Source organism: Ailuropoda melanoleuca, chromosome 7 (genome assembly GCF_002007445.2).
Source record: "Ailuropoda melanoleuca isolate Jingjing chromosome 7, ASM200744v2, whole genome shotgun sequence".
In the NCBI taxonomy this organism is placed as follows: Eukaryota; Metazoa; Chordata; class Mammalia; order Carnivora; family Ursidae; genus Ailuropoda; species Ailuropoda melanoleuca.
This window is the reverse complement of record NC_048224.1, coordinates 66467869-66481164: the sequence shown is the minus strand read 5'-3', so window position 1 is coordinate 66481164 and position 13296 is coordinate 66467869. Positions and strand designations below refer to the sequence as shown.

General features: G+C 42.6%; 1 protein-coding gene across 1 annotated transcript in view; it reads right to left on the bottom strand.

The window, feature by feature from the left end:
* ATP8A2 (ATPase phospholipid transporting 8A2) overlaps positions 1–12065 on the bottom strand; it is a 498496-nt gene extending 486431 nt beyond the window's left edge. Inside the window, exons 1-2 of the mRNA XM_034663775.1 lie at positions 11810–12065; positions 11526–11670 (exon numbers count right to left, since the gene is read on the bottom strand). Of these exons, the coding sequence (XP_034519666.1) occupies positions 11526–11626 (101 nt within the window). The 5' untranslated portion in view covers positions 11627–11670; positions 11810–12065. The remainder of the gene's footprint in view (positions 1–11525; positions 11671–11809) is intronic.
* Between the last annotated feature and the right edge of the window lie 1231 nt (positions 12066–13296).

Sequence of the window (13296 nt, the reverse complement as noted above, 5' to 3'; positions counted from 1 at the left end):
AATGGCCTAGATTGGTTTACCAGGGGATTTAATGAGTTCCCAACATAGGCACGTGTTCATGTGTAGGACAAATGAATTATAAGCATTAAGTAAGAATTTCAGGGTGTGCATAAGTATGAATACGTTTACACAAAGTGGTGGAAGAAAACTGGTCAAGACATCAGTAGGCATCTCCCATTACATTTATTTTTTGCTTTGGAGTTCCACAACTTTATAATCTCTACAATGCTTGGCTTACAAATATGCCTAACTCACATCAAGACCTCCATATAGAGAATACCAGTGGTGTGGTAGACACACACTCCCTCCCTTCTATATTTAAAACTATATCTCTTGTAATGTCTAAGCTTATGTAGTGAACAAAACCTTATAAAAATACAAGTAGCAATGAAACTGATGACTGGTAGCAGGCAAAACAGTAATACTGAGAGAAATGAATGTCTCTGTCTGCCCTGGGCATAGTCATTATATGAAATAATTAAATTCACTGATATATCAATACTAGAATGATTAAGGAACTCTAATTTATAAAAGTAACATTAAAAATTAATATGAGACAGTTTTAACAAAGATGGAATACTAGGGAAGTAATTACAATACTACTCAGCAAATAACCTTACTGTCTCAAAATAAAGAGCTCTATTTTTAAACTGTCAGGGCTTTGGAAACACGTTTCATGTACTAGACAGTAATATTTTCAAGACCGCCACCCTTTCCTGGAATACAAAAAAGGAGTAATATTTTTGATTGGATAAGAATATTCCTTTCTATAACTGAATCTACGATGAAGTATTCAAATTAAATGTGATAGACAGTATTCCTTAGGGAGAGTCAAAGCACAATCCAAATGGCTAAAAAGCTGACTGTCCAGAACAAGGAAGGAAAGAGGAAAGGAAGGGGGGGGGAGAAAGAGGGAGGGAGAGAAAGATACAGACTACATTCACAACTCAATAACATTCTAGCTCTCCATTTGGACCAAGGAAAAGGTTGTCACCATTCTGTGGTCAAGAATCTTCACTGGTAGGGGCGCCTGGGTGGCACAGCGGTTAGGCGTCTGCCTTCGGCTCAGGGCGTGATCCCAGCGTTGTGGGATCGAGCCCCACATCAGGCTTCTCCGCTAGGAGCCTGCTTCTTCCTCTCCCACTCCCCCTGCTTGTGTTCCCTCTCTCGCTGGCTGTCTCTATCTCTGTCGAATAAATAAATAAAAAATCTTAAAAAAAAAAAAAAAAAAGAATCTTCACTGGTGTTTGGTTGCAGAGGGAGGTCTCAGTGAGTTTGGTGTGAACTTACACCTGACTCTGTTCTCTCCATACAGCCAAAAGCAGCCGGCCATTTCCTGATATAATGGTGATACAGACGCGCACACTCGAACACATCTCAGTTATGCTCTCAGTACAGCACGCTTGCCCGTAGAAGTTGCAGACTAGAAAAAATATACAAAAGTCCCTAACACCCTAAATCTACCTTGTTATTCTTTAACCTGCATGTTCACTCCTTGTGTACTCAGTCCCTTGCACAGGGTAGTACTCAAGTAACTTTCCTTCCCCCGCCCTCCCATTATAGCTTATCAACTGAACGTAGGAGCTCCCAAGTAAGTGGCTAGTGAGCAACACGAGTTGCATAAAGGAACATTAGTGATAACTAGGAGATTTTCAGCTACCCTTTGGACACAGTATACCTAATACCACATCTTGGGTTATATACATACTCTCATCAAATCCCTACCAGTCTATGACGTACAGTACTATACTGTCTGCTTACTAAGTCACATATCTTGGAATCAAACATAATCTCAAGGTAGAGAAAATCTGTCAGAAGCTGGGGTGACTCTGGTAGAGCCGGTGCTGCTCCCACCTTGCTGCTGGAAGATGGAGACAAAAAGAGAGCTCCACACCTTCACGACTCGGCCAACAGAAGTCACCATATATGCCTCTGATCCCCTGCGGTGGGGTAATACTGAGGTAAAGGGAAGTTTGTGCTATTTTGAGGTCAATGACCTTGCACTAACTCACTGTTCAGTAGAGTTAAAAAAAAAATCCTCCAGAATATATGAGAAACAGTGTCACCCCCTTCTCTGCCCCCAAAACTGGACCATGAGGACCAGGCTTGTCTATTCCTCCACCCACTCACGACTCCCCATCTAACCACCCCTAGTGACTTATGCTTCTATGATGCTACAGCCCCACACCTCCTCTCGGACCATTACAACAACTCAAGTCTGCTCTAAACAGCAGAGTGTGCTGGAAGGTTCTCAAGCACAAATACAATACTGTTACTTGAGCTTTACAAAGCTTCTCCTGGCTACACCTAACCCATCTCCAGTAGCCTAGCTCCTCACAGCATATCATCCATGTCCCTGCTTGCTTCCACATCCTTGCTGGAAAGACACACATTCGGCTTTTCTACTCCTCTGCACCTTCACATGTGCCGTTCCCCATACCAGTGATGCCCTCCCCACATGAACCACACCTTGTCTTTCAGGCTGACCTCTAACTCCTCCTCCAGGCCAGCTCACTGATCACCCACCTGCAAGCTTGCCCCTCCTCTGGCTGCCTCACCCTGCAGTGCAGCCAAGCACCCAGCTCCAATTCAGCAGGCTTGATAAAAGGGGACTGAAGTGCATTTCTGGTATATATCAAATGCTGGGTTAGAGATGGTGCTGTCTCATTGCTGTGATCAGTCTCAGTGCTGCTGAGGTCTGAAGTCAAAACCGGAATGGGTCAGACCAGATAGACTCTGTTCGTTGGAGAAAACCTAAAGCCGGTGGCTCCAAAGTAGAAGGTAGGAAGAGGTAATCAGCTTACATGTGTGTGCACCTCCAACAAGTGAGATTTAATGACCTTTATTGAATGGATTGGCACTGGGGCCCCCACATGGTCCTACATAATATGGTATGAAGGAAAGCTCCCTAAGCAGGAGAGAGGGAGTTGGGGGTGCAATGAACCCCTGAAAATTGATATGTGGAAGCCCTGCCCCCCAATGCGATGGTACTTGGAGATGGGGTCTCTGTGAGGTGATGATGTAGAGATGAGGTCATGAGCATGAGGCCCCATAACAGGCTTTTTGCCCTTATCAGAAGGGACACCAGAGAGCTAGGTCTCTCGCTTCTCCATGTGAGCACATGACAAGGCAGCGGCTGTTGTAAGCCAGGGAGAGGGCACGCACCAGAACCTGACCATGCTGCCACTAATGGTCTTGGACTTCCAGTCTCCAGAACTACAGGAAAAATCGTGTTTATTATCGTGAGAGAATGTCGTCTAAGCCACCTATTTTATTCACAGTGGCCTGAGAGGACCAACGAGGAGTGATAGCGGTACCCTCTCCCGTCTGTTCGCTCCACTTATTACTACATATTTCCATTTCTGTATCCAGTTAGGTGCGTTTATGGAGTAATTTAGCTTATTTCAGCTCAACTACCCTCCCAAGAACAAATGGCTTGAGAATCATGCAATGAAACCAACCACAGGGGGCGCCTGGGTGGCTCAGTCCTCGGCCTTCAGCTCAGGGCGTGATCCTGGCGATCTGGCCGCCTCGGACTCCTCTGCTGGGAGCCTGCTTATTCCTCTCCCACTCCCCTGCTTGTGTTCCCTCTCTCGCTGGCTGTCTCTTTCTCTCTCTCAAATAAATAAATAAAATCTTTAAAAAAAAAAAAAAACCACAGATTGAAAAAAAGCAAATAATCAAAAAACGATTTCTCAACATTTGCTGCAACATGGACAGCACTGGAGGAGATAATGCTAAGTGAAATAAGTCAAGCAGAGAAAGACAATTATCATATGACTTCTCTCATCTATGGAACATAAGAACTAGGAAGATCGGTAGGGGAAAAAAGGGATAAAGAAAGGGGGGGTAATCAGAAGGGGGAATGAAGCATGAGAGACTATGGACTCTGAGAAACAAACTGAGGGCTTCAGAGGGGAGGGGGGTGGGGGAATGGGATAGACTGGTGATGGGTAGTAAAGAGGGCACGTATTGCATGGTGCCCTGGGTGTTATACGCAACTAATGAATCATCGAACTTTACATCAAAACCCAGGGATGTACTGTATGGTGACTAACATAATATAATAAAAAAAACATTAAAAAAAAAAGAAAGAAAGAAAATAAGCAAATGACAAGGAGAAAAGCTGAACTGACGCTTCTCTTCCTAATAAAAGCTCTTCAAATCCATGTTACTAGGCTAAACATTAGAATGATTAAATCAAATCAGATGAAGTCACCCAAAAGTATTCAAAACAACCAAAATTATTAACATGGATTGACATCCAGTTGTTAACTGAGAACCTTGGTAAATGCACATTGAGTCTTGAGCCAATAACTAACGATAGTAATATATACACAGACACTTAACATACATATTAAAGTTTCATGGTAGATGTTTTACTAAGGGGACATGCGATCAACACAGTCTGGAGACCACAGAACCTAGAACTTCTATGAGAGCAATCAACCCACTCTCAAGCGGACGTCTTCTCTTAGGCAGTCCTGAAACTGAAACCAGCCAACGCTCCTTTGGAGTGGCAGTTTCTGTATCAAATACCAAAGATCCAAAAAATAATTCTCAGAATGACCAACAACATTCCAAATTCAACCCCAAATCCTTTTTCAACTGTATTTAATATAAAAGAGTAAGTGTAGCTAAAAACCTACGATTCAAGTTTTGACGAGCTGGCTTTAAGAGAAAAGGGTAGATCAGCATTTAAATGATCAAATCGAACCTCATGGATTTCAGGAAATTTCTTTGTAAAACATCCCTGCATGTCTGACCCCAACAATGGTCAGACCTCTCCTTTTGTTCTCTGTAAGCATTGTCCCTCTTAAAAGGGATGCTGATGAGCATTTCTGAGTAAGCTTTTGCTGTCTGTTGAGTGACTCAGCCATGAGTGGAATAAACACTTAGATGCTACTTTCTGGAGGACTACACAAAAGCTCACGTGACTAAACTGACCACAGAATTTTCTGCATTCACTTTGCTACCTACTTTTCAACTTCTGTACAAGTAGGTCAGATGTTATGCAAACAGACTCTCAGTGTTGCCATCTGAGGGAATGTTGTTTGACACCCAAGGAGTAAGTATTCTCCCATCTAATTAGCACAACAAACATGTCAAGAGATGGGTCCAGTCTCCTCAGACCATCATCCCTTCAAAACCATGTCTGTCTCCAGTAAAGGACCCAGACATTTCCCAAACACCAACACAAAGAGAGGAGGGTAGTATTCAGTTCCTATTCTCCCAGACACTTCTGGTTAGTTTTTCATATATTTTGAGGTAAGTTTGTCCTTACAGAAGAGTCACAAAAAAGAGTACAAAGAGTTGCCATATGCCCTTCATCTAGTTTCCCCACAATGTTAATATGACCATAGCATAAGGATCAAAACAAATAATATTGGATGTCACCTACCTCAAAAAAATTACTAAAGCAAATATAAACATAGCACTGACACAATACTAATCCAGCTACATCATTTATTCAAAGCTCAGTTTTTCCACTAATGTACTTTTTCTGTTCCAAGATCTGATTCAGAACTCACACTACATTTATTTGTCCTAGGTCCTTAGTCTCCTCTAATTCTGGTTCAATTTTAAGTTGTTTTTCACAAATCCTCATACCCAATTCTTTTTATTGGTAAGAATCAGAAATGCTCACAAGCTCACAGAAGACAGTAAACTTAATAAAATTTGGGAGTAGGGGAGAAAGGAAATAAGTTACTAGCTAAAACTCTCAAGCCAAATGCCTCTACCTACTTTCACCAATGAGAATGGCATAGATGTGTCTTTGATCCAATTCAAGATATGCTCTATATCCACCCATACAAGGGTGAACTTGATAAAGAAATTACCATGTGAGTCTGTTCTCCTAGACATTTGCTGTTTCCGTAGAAACATCAAATACAAAACTGGCCCAAGGCTGACATGATTTTCTGTCTCTAAAAATACACTTCAGGAAAGCTCATGCTTTCAATGGTTACCTGAAATACCGTGCTAAACGTCCCTGCCTCAAAAGCCTCATCCAAGGGTGTAAACCTGATAATGTTCTAATTACAAGAATCTTCTGTGGCATTAGTTGCTGCTGGTTATGTACAAATTAAGGACTCCCAACATGCAGTGATATTCATGTGCAGAAAATACCCAAGCCTGGTTTGGAGATAAACCAAGTGTATTTACCTCTAAACTAAAAGTGAAGAAATGAATGAGTGAATGGTCACTAAGTGAGGAGATGAGATTAGCTTGACTAATCATTTCACTATGTACACACACATCAAATCATGTTGTACATCTTCAATATATGCAAATTAAAAATATATAAATAGATCAATAAAAGCAGCATACATAGTACATCTTGAAGCAGTTTTGAGGTAGGTAACAGGAATGCTTTCAATAGAAATTACCCTTTTTAAAAATATTTTATTTAGTTAGTTGAAAGAGAGATAGTGAAAGAGAGCACAAGAGCACGAGCAGGGGGCGGGGGGGGGGGCGGGGGCAGATGGAGAGGGAGGAGCAGACNGGGGCTCGATCCCAGGACCCTGAGATTATGACCTGAGCTGAAGGCAGACACTTAACTGACTGAGCCATCCAGGCGCCCCAGAAATTACTCTTGATGAGGATTTTTATATACCTTACTTTTAACAAACTTTTACAGGAATGGCTGTCTCAGATATGTAAGCTTTGGTTTTTCAAGCTATCATCTTTACGTGAACCAAAGGGAAGTTATGATTCTTACCAGGACCTTAGTATTGTTTCTGTTCAGTTTTAAGCAGCTTATGTGCTATGACCAGATGCTACCTAAATTCCTCAAGCTTTGGAAGACAATCATACATCCTTTCAGCACTCAGTAATATCGGATCTAGAACAATATATGTCATCTGTCACCACTGTTCACGCACAAACTGCCATCTGAAGATTCTGAGCCCTTCACTCCTTAAGACAAACATGCCCCCTCAGACAGTAAGATCCCAGCACAATACTGTAAAACCTCAACGCTGTCAAACCTACCACACGGTGCTCGATTCCTTTTTCTAGAAAGGCAACATTCCATTCTACACTTATCTTAGCAAAAACAATTTTAAGCAATTTTCCTTTAAGACAAACCAAGAAGAAATGCAATAGCTTGACAAAGCTCAAGTTATTGCTTTAATGAAGATTTCTGTTAACTAGAACTCCCACCTGAAATGACTCATTCAAAACAGAGTATCTGTAAACATGCCCAACTTGCTTTGAAGACCTCATTTCAAACTGCCTCACAGCCTGAAACTCACTATTACAAATGGCATGCTGATAATCACATAAAAAGATTGCATACACCTGATCTCGATTGAATCCCTTTGCTCATTCCTTCGATCAGTAAATATCAAGGTATTTTCTGGAAAAAAAAAATTTGACTTTAAACATTTTTTAAAAATTAGATAATACAAAATTAAAGATTCACCACAGGTTGCTCTAAATAGCAGGCTTTCCATAAGCATTTAATATTTAAGTTAAAACACTAAAGAGGAAATCATATCATTGATATGAAATGTCCAGAACAGGGAAATCTACAGAGATAGAAAGCAAATGAGTGGTTCCTCAGGGCTGGAGGACAAAGAAGTAGGAAGAGGGCAGCTAAAGAGTATGGGATTTCTTCTGCAAGTGATGAGAATGTTCTAAAATTGTGGTGATGGTTGTACGACTTTGAATATACTAAAAAACGTTAAATTGTTTACTTTAGGTAGACAAGTGATATGGTATATAAAATATATCTCAATAAAGCTATTAAAAATATTTAATAGGAGGTTGTACACCAGAAAAAAGGGACCTTGTTAGGTGGACATATACACAACACTACACATGTATGTACATAACAATATTCCATTAATTACTTCTCATTTCTAGAGGGTGAAGAAGAGGTGATTGTCTTCATAACTAAGGCCCTAGAAAAATCAATGCTGAGGAGAAAAAGACCCCATCCTATTTCTTCACAGTTACAATAATCCAAATTCACTGGCTTCAATAATGTTCTAAAATTGACTTACACCTACCACAGCTTCAAATCAATCACTGGTGTTATTTTCAGTGCCGAGAACAAGAACAAGGTTTAGAGAGACATCTACTGACATGGGGCAGACCCTCCCAGAATTTCAAGGAATTGCTTGGGATTTGGAGTTACCCTAAGGGTGCCAAAGCCACAGTCAACTCCAGCTGTGACCTTACTCCTACTCTCCAGGCCCAGCCTCTTTATTGGATACATGAGTTGAAATATTAAGCCTAGACTTTCAATGCCTGTCCTGAATTGTACCATTCAACCACTCACCAACCTTCCCTAATACCTGACAACCACGTCCCTCCTTAGCAAACTCTGATCCCTTTTCTGAAGTCAAAATGCCAGGTACCCATAAAGGCAGTCATAGTGCAACTACCATGATCCAAGGCTCCAAGCCAGAGAGGGCCTGGGGTGGGGAAGGTCAGTGAGAAAACCAGCCTTCTGAGGTATATCGCAGCCACAAAATCAGTACCCTTGACTCCTGGGTCTGTCCCACCTGGTCTCTCCTTTTCAAAAACTGATTTAGAGGTAAACAATCTGGGATAAATACTCCATGCCCCTGCCTCAAAAAAAAAAAAAAAAGAAAGAAAAAGAAAAGAAAGTTAACCCTTTCTCAAGAAAAATTAAGAAAAAAAAATAACTTATCAACTCCATCAACTCCCTTTTATGAAAATATTCCTTTGAATAGTTTTATCAACTTTTAGCAAATTTTCATGGCCAAGAAAAAAGTTTTATTAAAATAATTAATATTTTTATAAGACTTGACTTCAGCAATATTAAAGCATGAAAATAACATGGCTCAACATTTTGTAAAATCCTTAAGCTTTAATGCCAAGAAGTTGTTTTTTTTTATTATAATAATATTTTTTTATTATGTTAGTCACCATACAGTACATCCCTGGTTTTTGATGTAAAGCTCGATGATTCATTAGTTGCGTATAACACCCAGTGCACCATGCAATACGTGCCCTCCTTACTACCCATCACCAGCCCATCCCATTCCCCCACCCCCCTCCCCTCTGAAGCCCTCAGTTTGCTTCTCAGAGTCCATAGTCTCTCATGCTTCATTCCCCCAATGCCAAGAAGTTTTATAATCAGGTGATTTATATAGTACTATACTATATATTTTACTATACGATACACTTTAGTAAATGTGTAGGCTAGTGCACACACACAATATAAAGATATAGAATTGAAAAAATTTCTTTTTAAATTTTAGGAAGTTTTTGAGTAGTATTTTTGCTTAATTCCTCTTAATTTCTTTGACTTTGGTATCCATTTAAGCATGCTTACAGTTGAGAAAATAAAGGTCTTTGTTTTGTTTACATTTTCTATTATATGGAAGGTGAAGATTTTTAAGAGCCCTGGTAATGTGGCTTCACTACTTGTTCTGTAATCCAGATGAAAAGCTGACTTTTGAGGCTGATTTTATTATCTGATTTTTCAAGTGGCTATCTATTGCATGGTTGCACTTGTACTTTTTTGGAGTTGGGGGGGGAATAAGTATGGGAATATACAGTGGGGTTGGCTAGGAATAAAGTAAGTAGATACCAACTATTCTATTTAAAGTCTTGTATACGAATATAATTGCATTAGTTGAAATATATATTAAATGTTAAAATTCATACAATTTCTGAGTTCATGGCTTATACTGTGAACATAAGTTTCAGAATACACTGCATAGGGTCTAAGAAATTAAAATGTAGCCCTTGCTATTTTGTAAAATGGCTTTTGAGTATTTGCTTCCCTCCACTCTATGTTTAGGGGAATTACTAGTGGTAATGTGAATTCTAGTTTATTTCCTGTAAGTAGAATGAGGCCTTCTATGTCTGGCTTCTTTCACTTAGCATAATGTTTAAGTCTCACCCTTATTGTAGCATGTATCTATATTTTGTTCCTTTTTATGGCCAGTAATATTCCATCGTATGGATAGACCACATTTTATTTATTCATTCACCAGTTGATAGACATTTGGGTTGTTACACTCTGGGGCTATTGTGAATAATGCTGCTCTGATCGTTTGTCTTGGGTAGATACACCTAGGAAGACTGGTGGGTCACATGGTAGTTATATATTTAATTTTGAGGAACTGCCAAACTGTGTTCCAAAGTGGCTGCACCGTTATTCATTCCCATCATCAATGTGTGGAAGGCTCCAATTTCTCCACATCCTCGCCAACACCCAACGCCTGTTCTTTTTGATTAGAGCCATGTGAGTGTGTGAAGCAGTAACCCATTGTGGTTGATGCTCTGTATTTTAAACCAAGTCCACTCATTCTTGTGTGGGACCTCGGCTACTCTTCTAGGCTACACTTTTAGGTGAAGAATATGCCCCAATAGTCATTCTTAAAATCCAAAATAAAGCCAGGGTAATCTAACACTCCCTTAATAAATGAAGGTATCACCTCCATATAAAATGCACCATTATTCTACCAGAAACTCTATCAAGCTACAATCATGCCCAACAGCCAAACCTTTCTCGATAAAGATGTCAGGCTAAGCAGCCTATGTAAGTCCTAATGCTGTAATGGAATACTTAAACATGCAACGAGGTTTTACCCAGAGCTTTCCAGAAACACTGGATTGGAATTCAAGCTTCTCAATAATCTATGTGTAACCTGATCATTTAAGTCGTCTACACCTGAACGTGGAGTTCTGAGCCACACACAGAACTACATCCTCTGAAGTCACTCACATAAAGTTGTGTAAGTCTGAAAGTCTAATGAAATTTGAAAAAGTACTAACACCCATGCCTAAAGACCTAGCTTCACACAGCAGAAAGAATTTGAGCTATGGTAGTCAGGGAAGGCAGGTGCTACTTGCAGCTCTGTTAGCACCTGTATCACCACAGGTACATTATTTAACATCTTTCTATCTCAGTTTCCTGATCTGAAGGTAATGCCTTCGAGAGGTACAAGGATTCCTTGATCTAAGACAGCTAAAGCATCTAACACAGTAGCCAGCAAGAAAAGGAGACACTTAAATGTTAGTGGAAAGATGGATGAAAGCTAACTCTGGGCAAAGTTTCCCAGCAAATAAAGACCTTATAACCAATGTCAGGGACCACTTAGGGCTGAATGTGAGTCCTTTTGACCTGTGGGATTCCTTTATAAAGCACTTCCATGCATTATGGTGTGCAAATTGACAAGGAGAGCTATCATTTGGCTTAAAACAGGACTAGGAGGAATTCTTGGAAGGGAGCCCAGGGATGAAAAGATAAAGAGACCTCATTTTTGTCAGGGACACAAGAATAAAAACTTCCTCAGGGCTCACAGAGAGCCTGGGCGCAGAACAGATCCCACGGAAAGGTAAAGGCTGTATTCACATGACCCCGTTGGCAGCGCAGGTAGAGACTGCCGGGCTCTAGGGGGACGGGGGAGGGGAGGAGGTTGGAGGAAGAGAGAGGGATGGGGGCTGGCTAGGTGTGTAGAAAAGCTGCCAAGAGGAAGACGAACCCCATCCCAGCTGTGAATTAACTGTCCTTATGTCTCTCAGCCGCCTTCCCCTACCTGATCTGGTTGTCACGGAATTTGTTGAGATGCGGTTGGTTGAGGTAAATGGTGCGGGCTGGTGCCTCCAGCTGGTCTCCAACAGACGTGGCCCGGGACATCTCATCCTCTGCCTTCTTGTAGCCCGAAGAAGGACGAACAGGTCCTGCAGAGACGGGGCGCGGGCAGAAAACAAAACACAAAGAAGTCACGCCAAGCAAGAGGCTGCGAACACGGGCTGCGAGCTGGCGGGCGGGGACCAGCTGGGAAAGATGCTCTGGGCGCCGCCGGGCCCGCCTATGTACCTTGGCTCCCCCTGGAGACTTGCCGCCGCAGCTGCTCACGGCTCCGCCCCGCCACCTCCCGCACCCCGCCCCCGCCCCGGTCCCCTGGGCGCCGAGGAGGGAGCCTCTGCCGCCGCCGACTCCGCCCCGCCCCCTCCTGCCCGGCTGCCGCGTGAGCACGGCTGCCAGGGGCACCGCTGCCAGCTGCAGGGGCGGGAGGGGCCGCGGGGACAGTGGGGCCGGGGCCTCGCCCCACCGTCCCCCTGCGAGCTCCCCCTGCAGGCCCAGGGACTGCGCTCCGGAACTGGGCTGCTTTGATTGTGCTTAGGACAAAGATACCAGCAAAGGGGATGTGCCCTGCATTCCGTCACCGCATAAAAGGATGGTGAAAGCACATCCCCATGCCCTACAAACGAAATTCCCAAGCCTCCGGATGATGGACTTGGCTATACCGTGATCCTGAATGCACCAGCGGCTTTTCTCCCCAGAAGCGCCCGGCAACCTGAGCGTGGTTAGCTTTACCAATCCCAGCTCACGGAGGGATGCGTGATCTTTCATTTCATTGCTCATTTAGGTTTCTGTGGTTAAGACACAAGCAAGTCTGTCTCGGTAAGAGTGGATTTCAGTCCTATCGTCAAGCCTCTCTGAGCTCAACCTCCCCATAACCTTCGCGTAGGGAGGTGTCGGCATGGAGAGTAATGAAATGCCCGTTACTCACACTGCTACACCCGAGCACACGCAGCCAGTCAACCCGGTCGCCAAGAAGGCGCATCCCTCGTCACAAGGGGCAAGCCACCTCAAGAAGGGACCTTCAGGGACGGATGCCTGAAGTAGAGGATCACAGAAAAATAAATGCTCTGCAAATGCAGCCTCCTCTCCTTTCCCTTACATATATTTCCATTCTAATATCTGCCATGCTTTCCCCTATCAAAGAGATCGACGATGTATCCTGTTTAGGAAATGGACATCTCATTTCAGTCAACATCTACTTCACAGCTACAATAAATATTCAGACAGAGAAAATCTTGAAACAGAAAGTTTTGGCTATTGAGGTGTGTCATCTTTTTTAAGTGATTATAATCCTATTATAATCTTTATCATAAGAAGAGGACAACCAAAACGTGTAATCGGTTGAGAGCTGACGTATCCCGAAGAGTATTCATAGCTGGGTCCTTGGTCACAGCACCCTCACTATTCCCCATTAAGGGACTCCATCCTCAGATCCCCACTCCCTGCCTCCAGCCTCCACTCTTCCAGGTTCCTCTGGCTTGGGGCGGGGGGGCGGTGGGGAACTACTCTGTCCTCTGCTTATGGACAAGGGGCAGCAGAGAGCAAAAGTCCCTACTTCAAGTCTGACTGGCCTGAGAGCTCAGGCTCCCATACTTCAGTCAGAAGGTTGGGTTTTAAAGCATTTGCCGATTTAAGGCAGATAGGCTAGTTTCAAAAATATTCCTTACATAAAAATAGTGCTTTTCTCTTGGTCCACTTACCCCACTTTATCTCCAGCA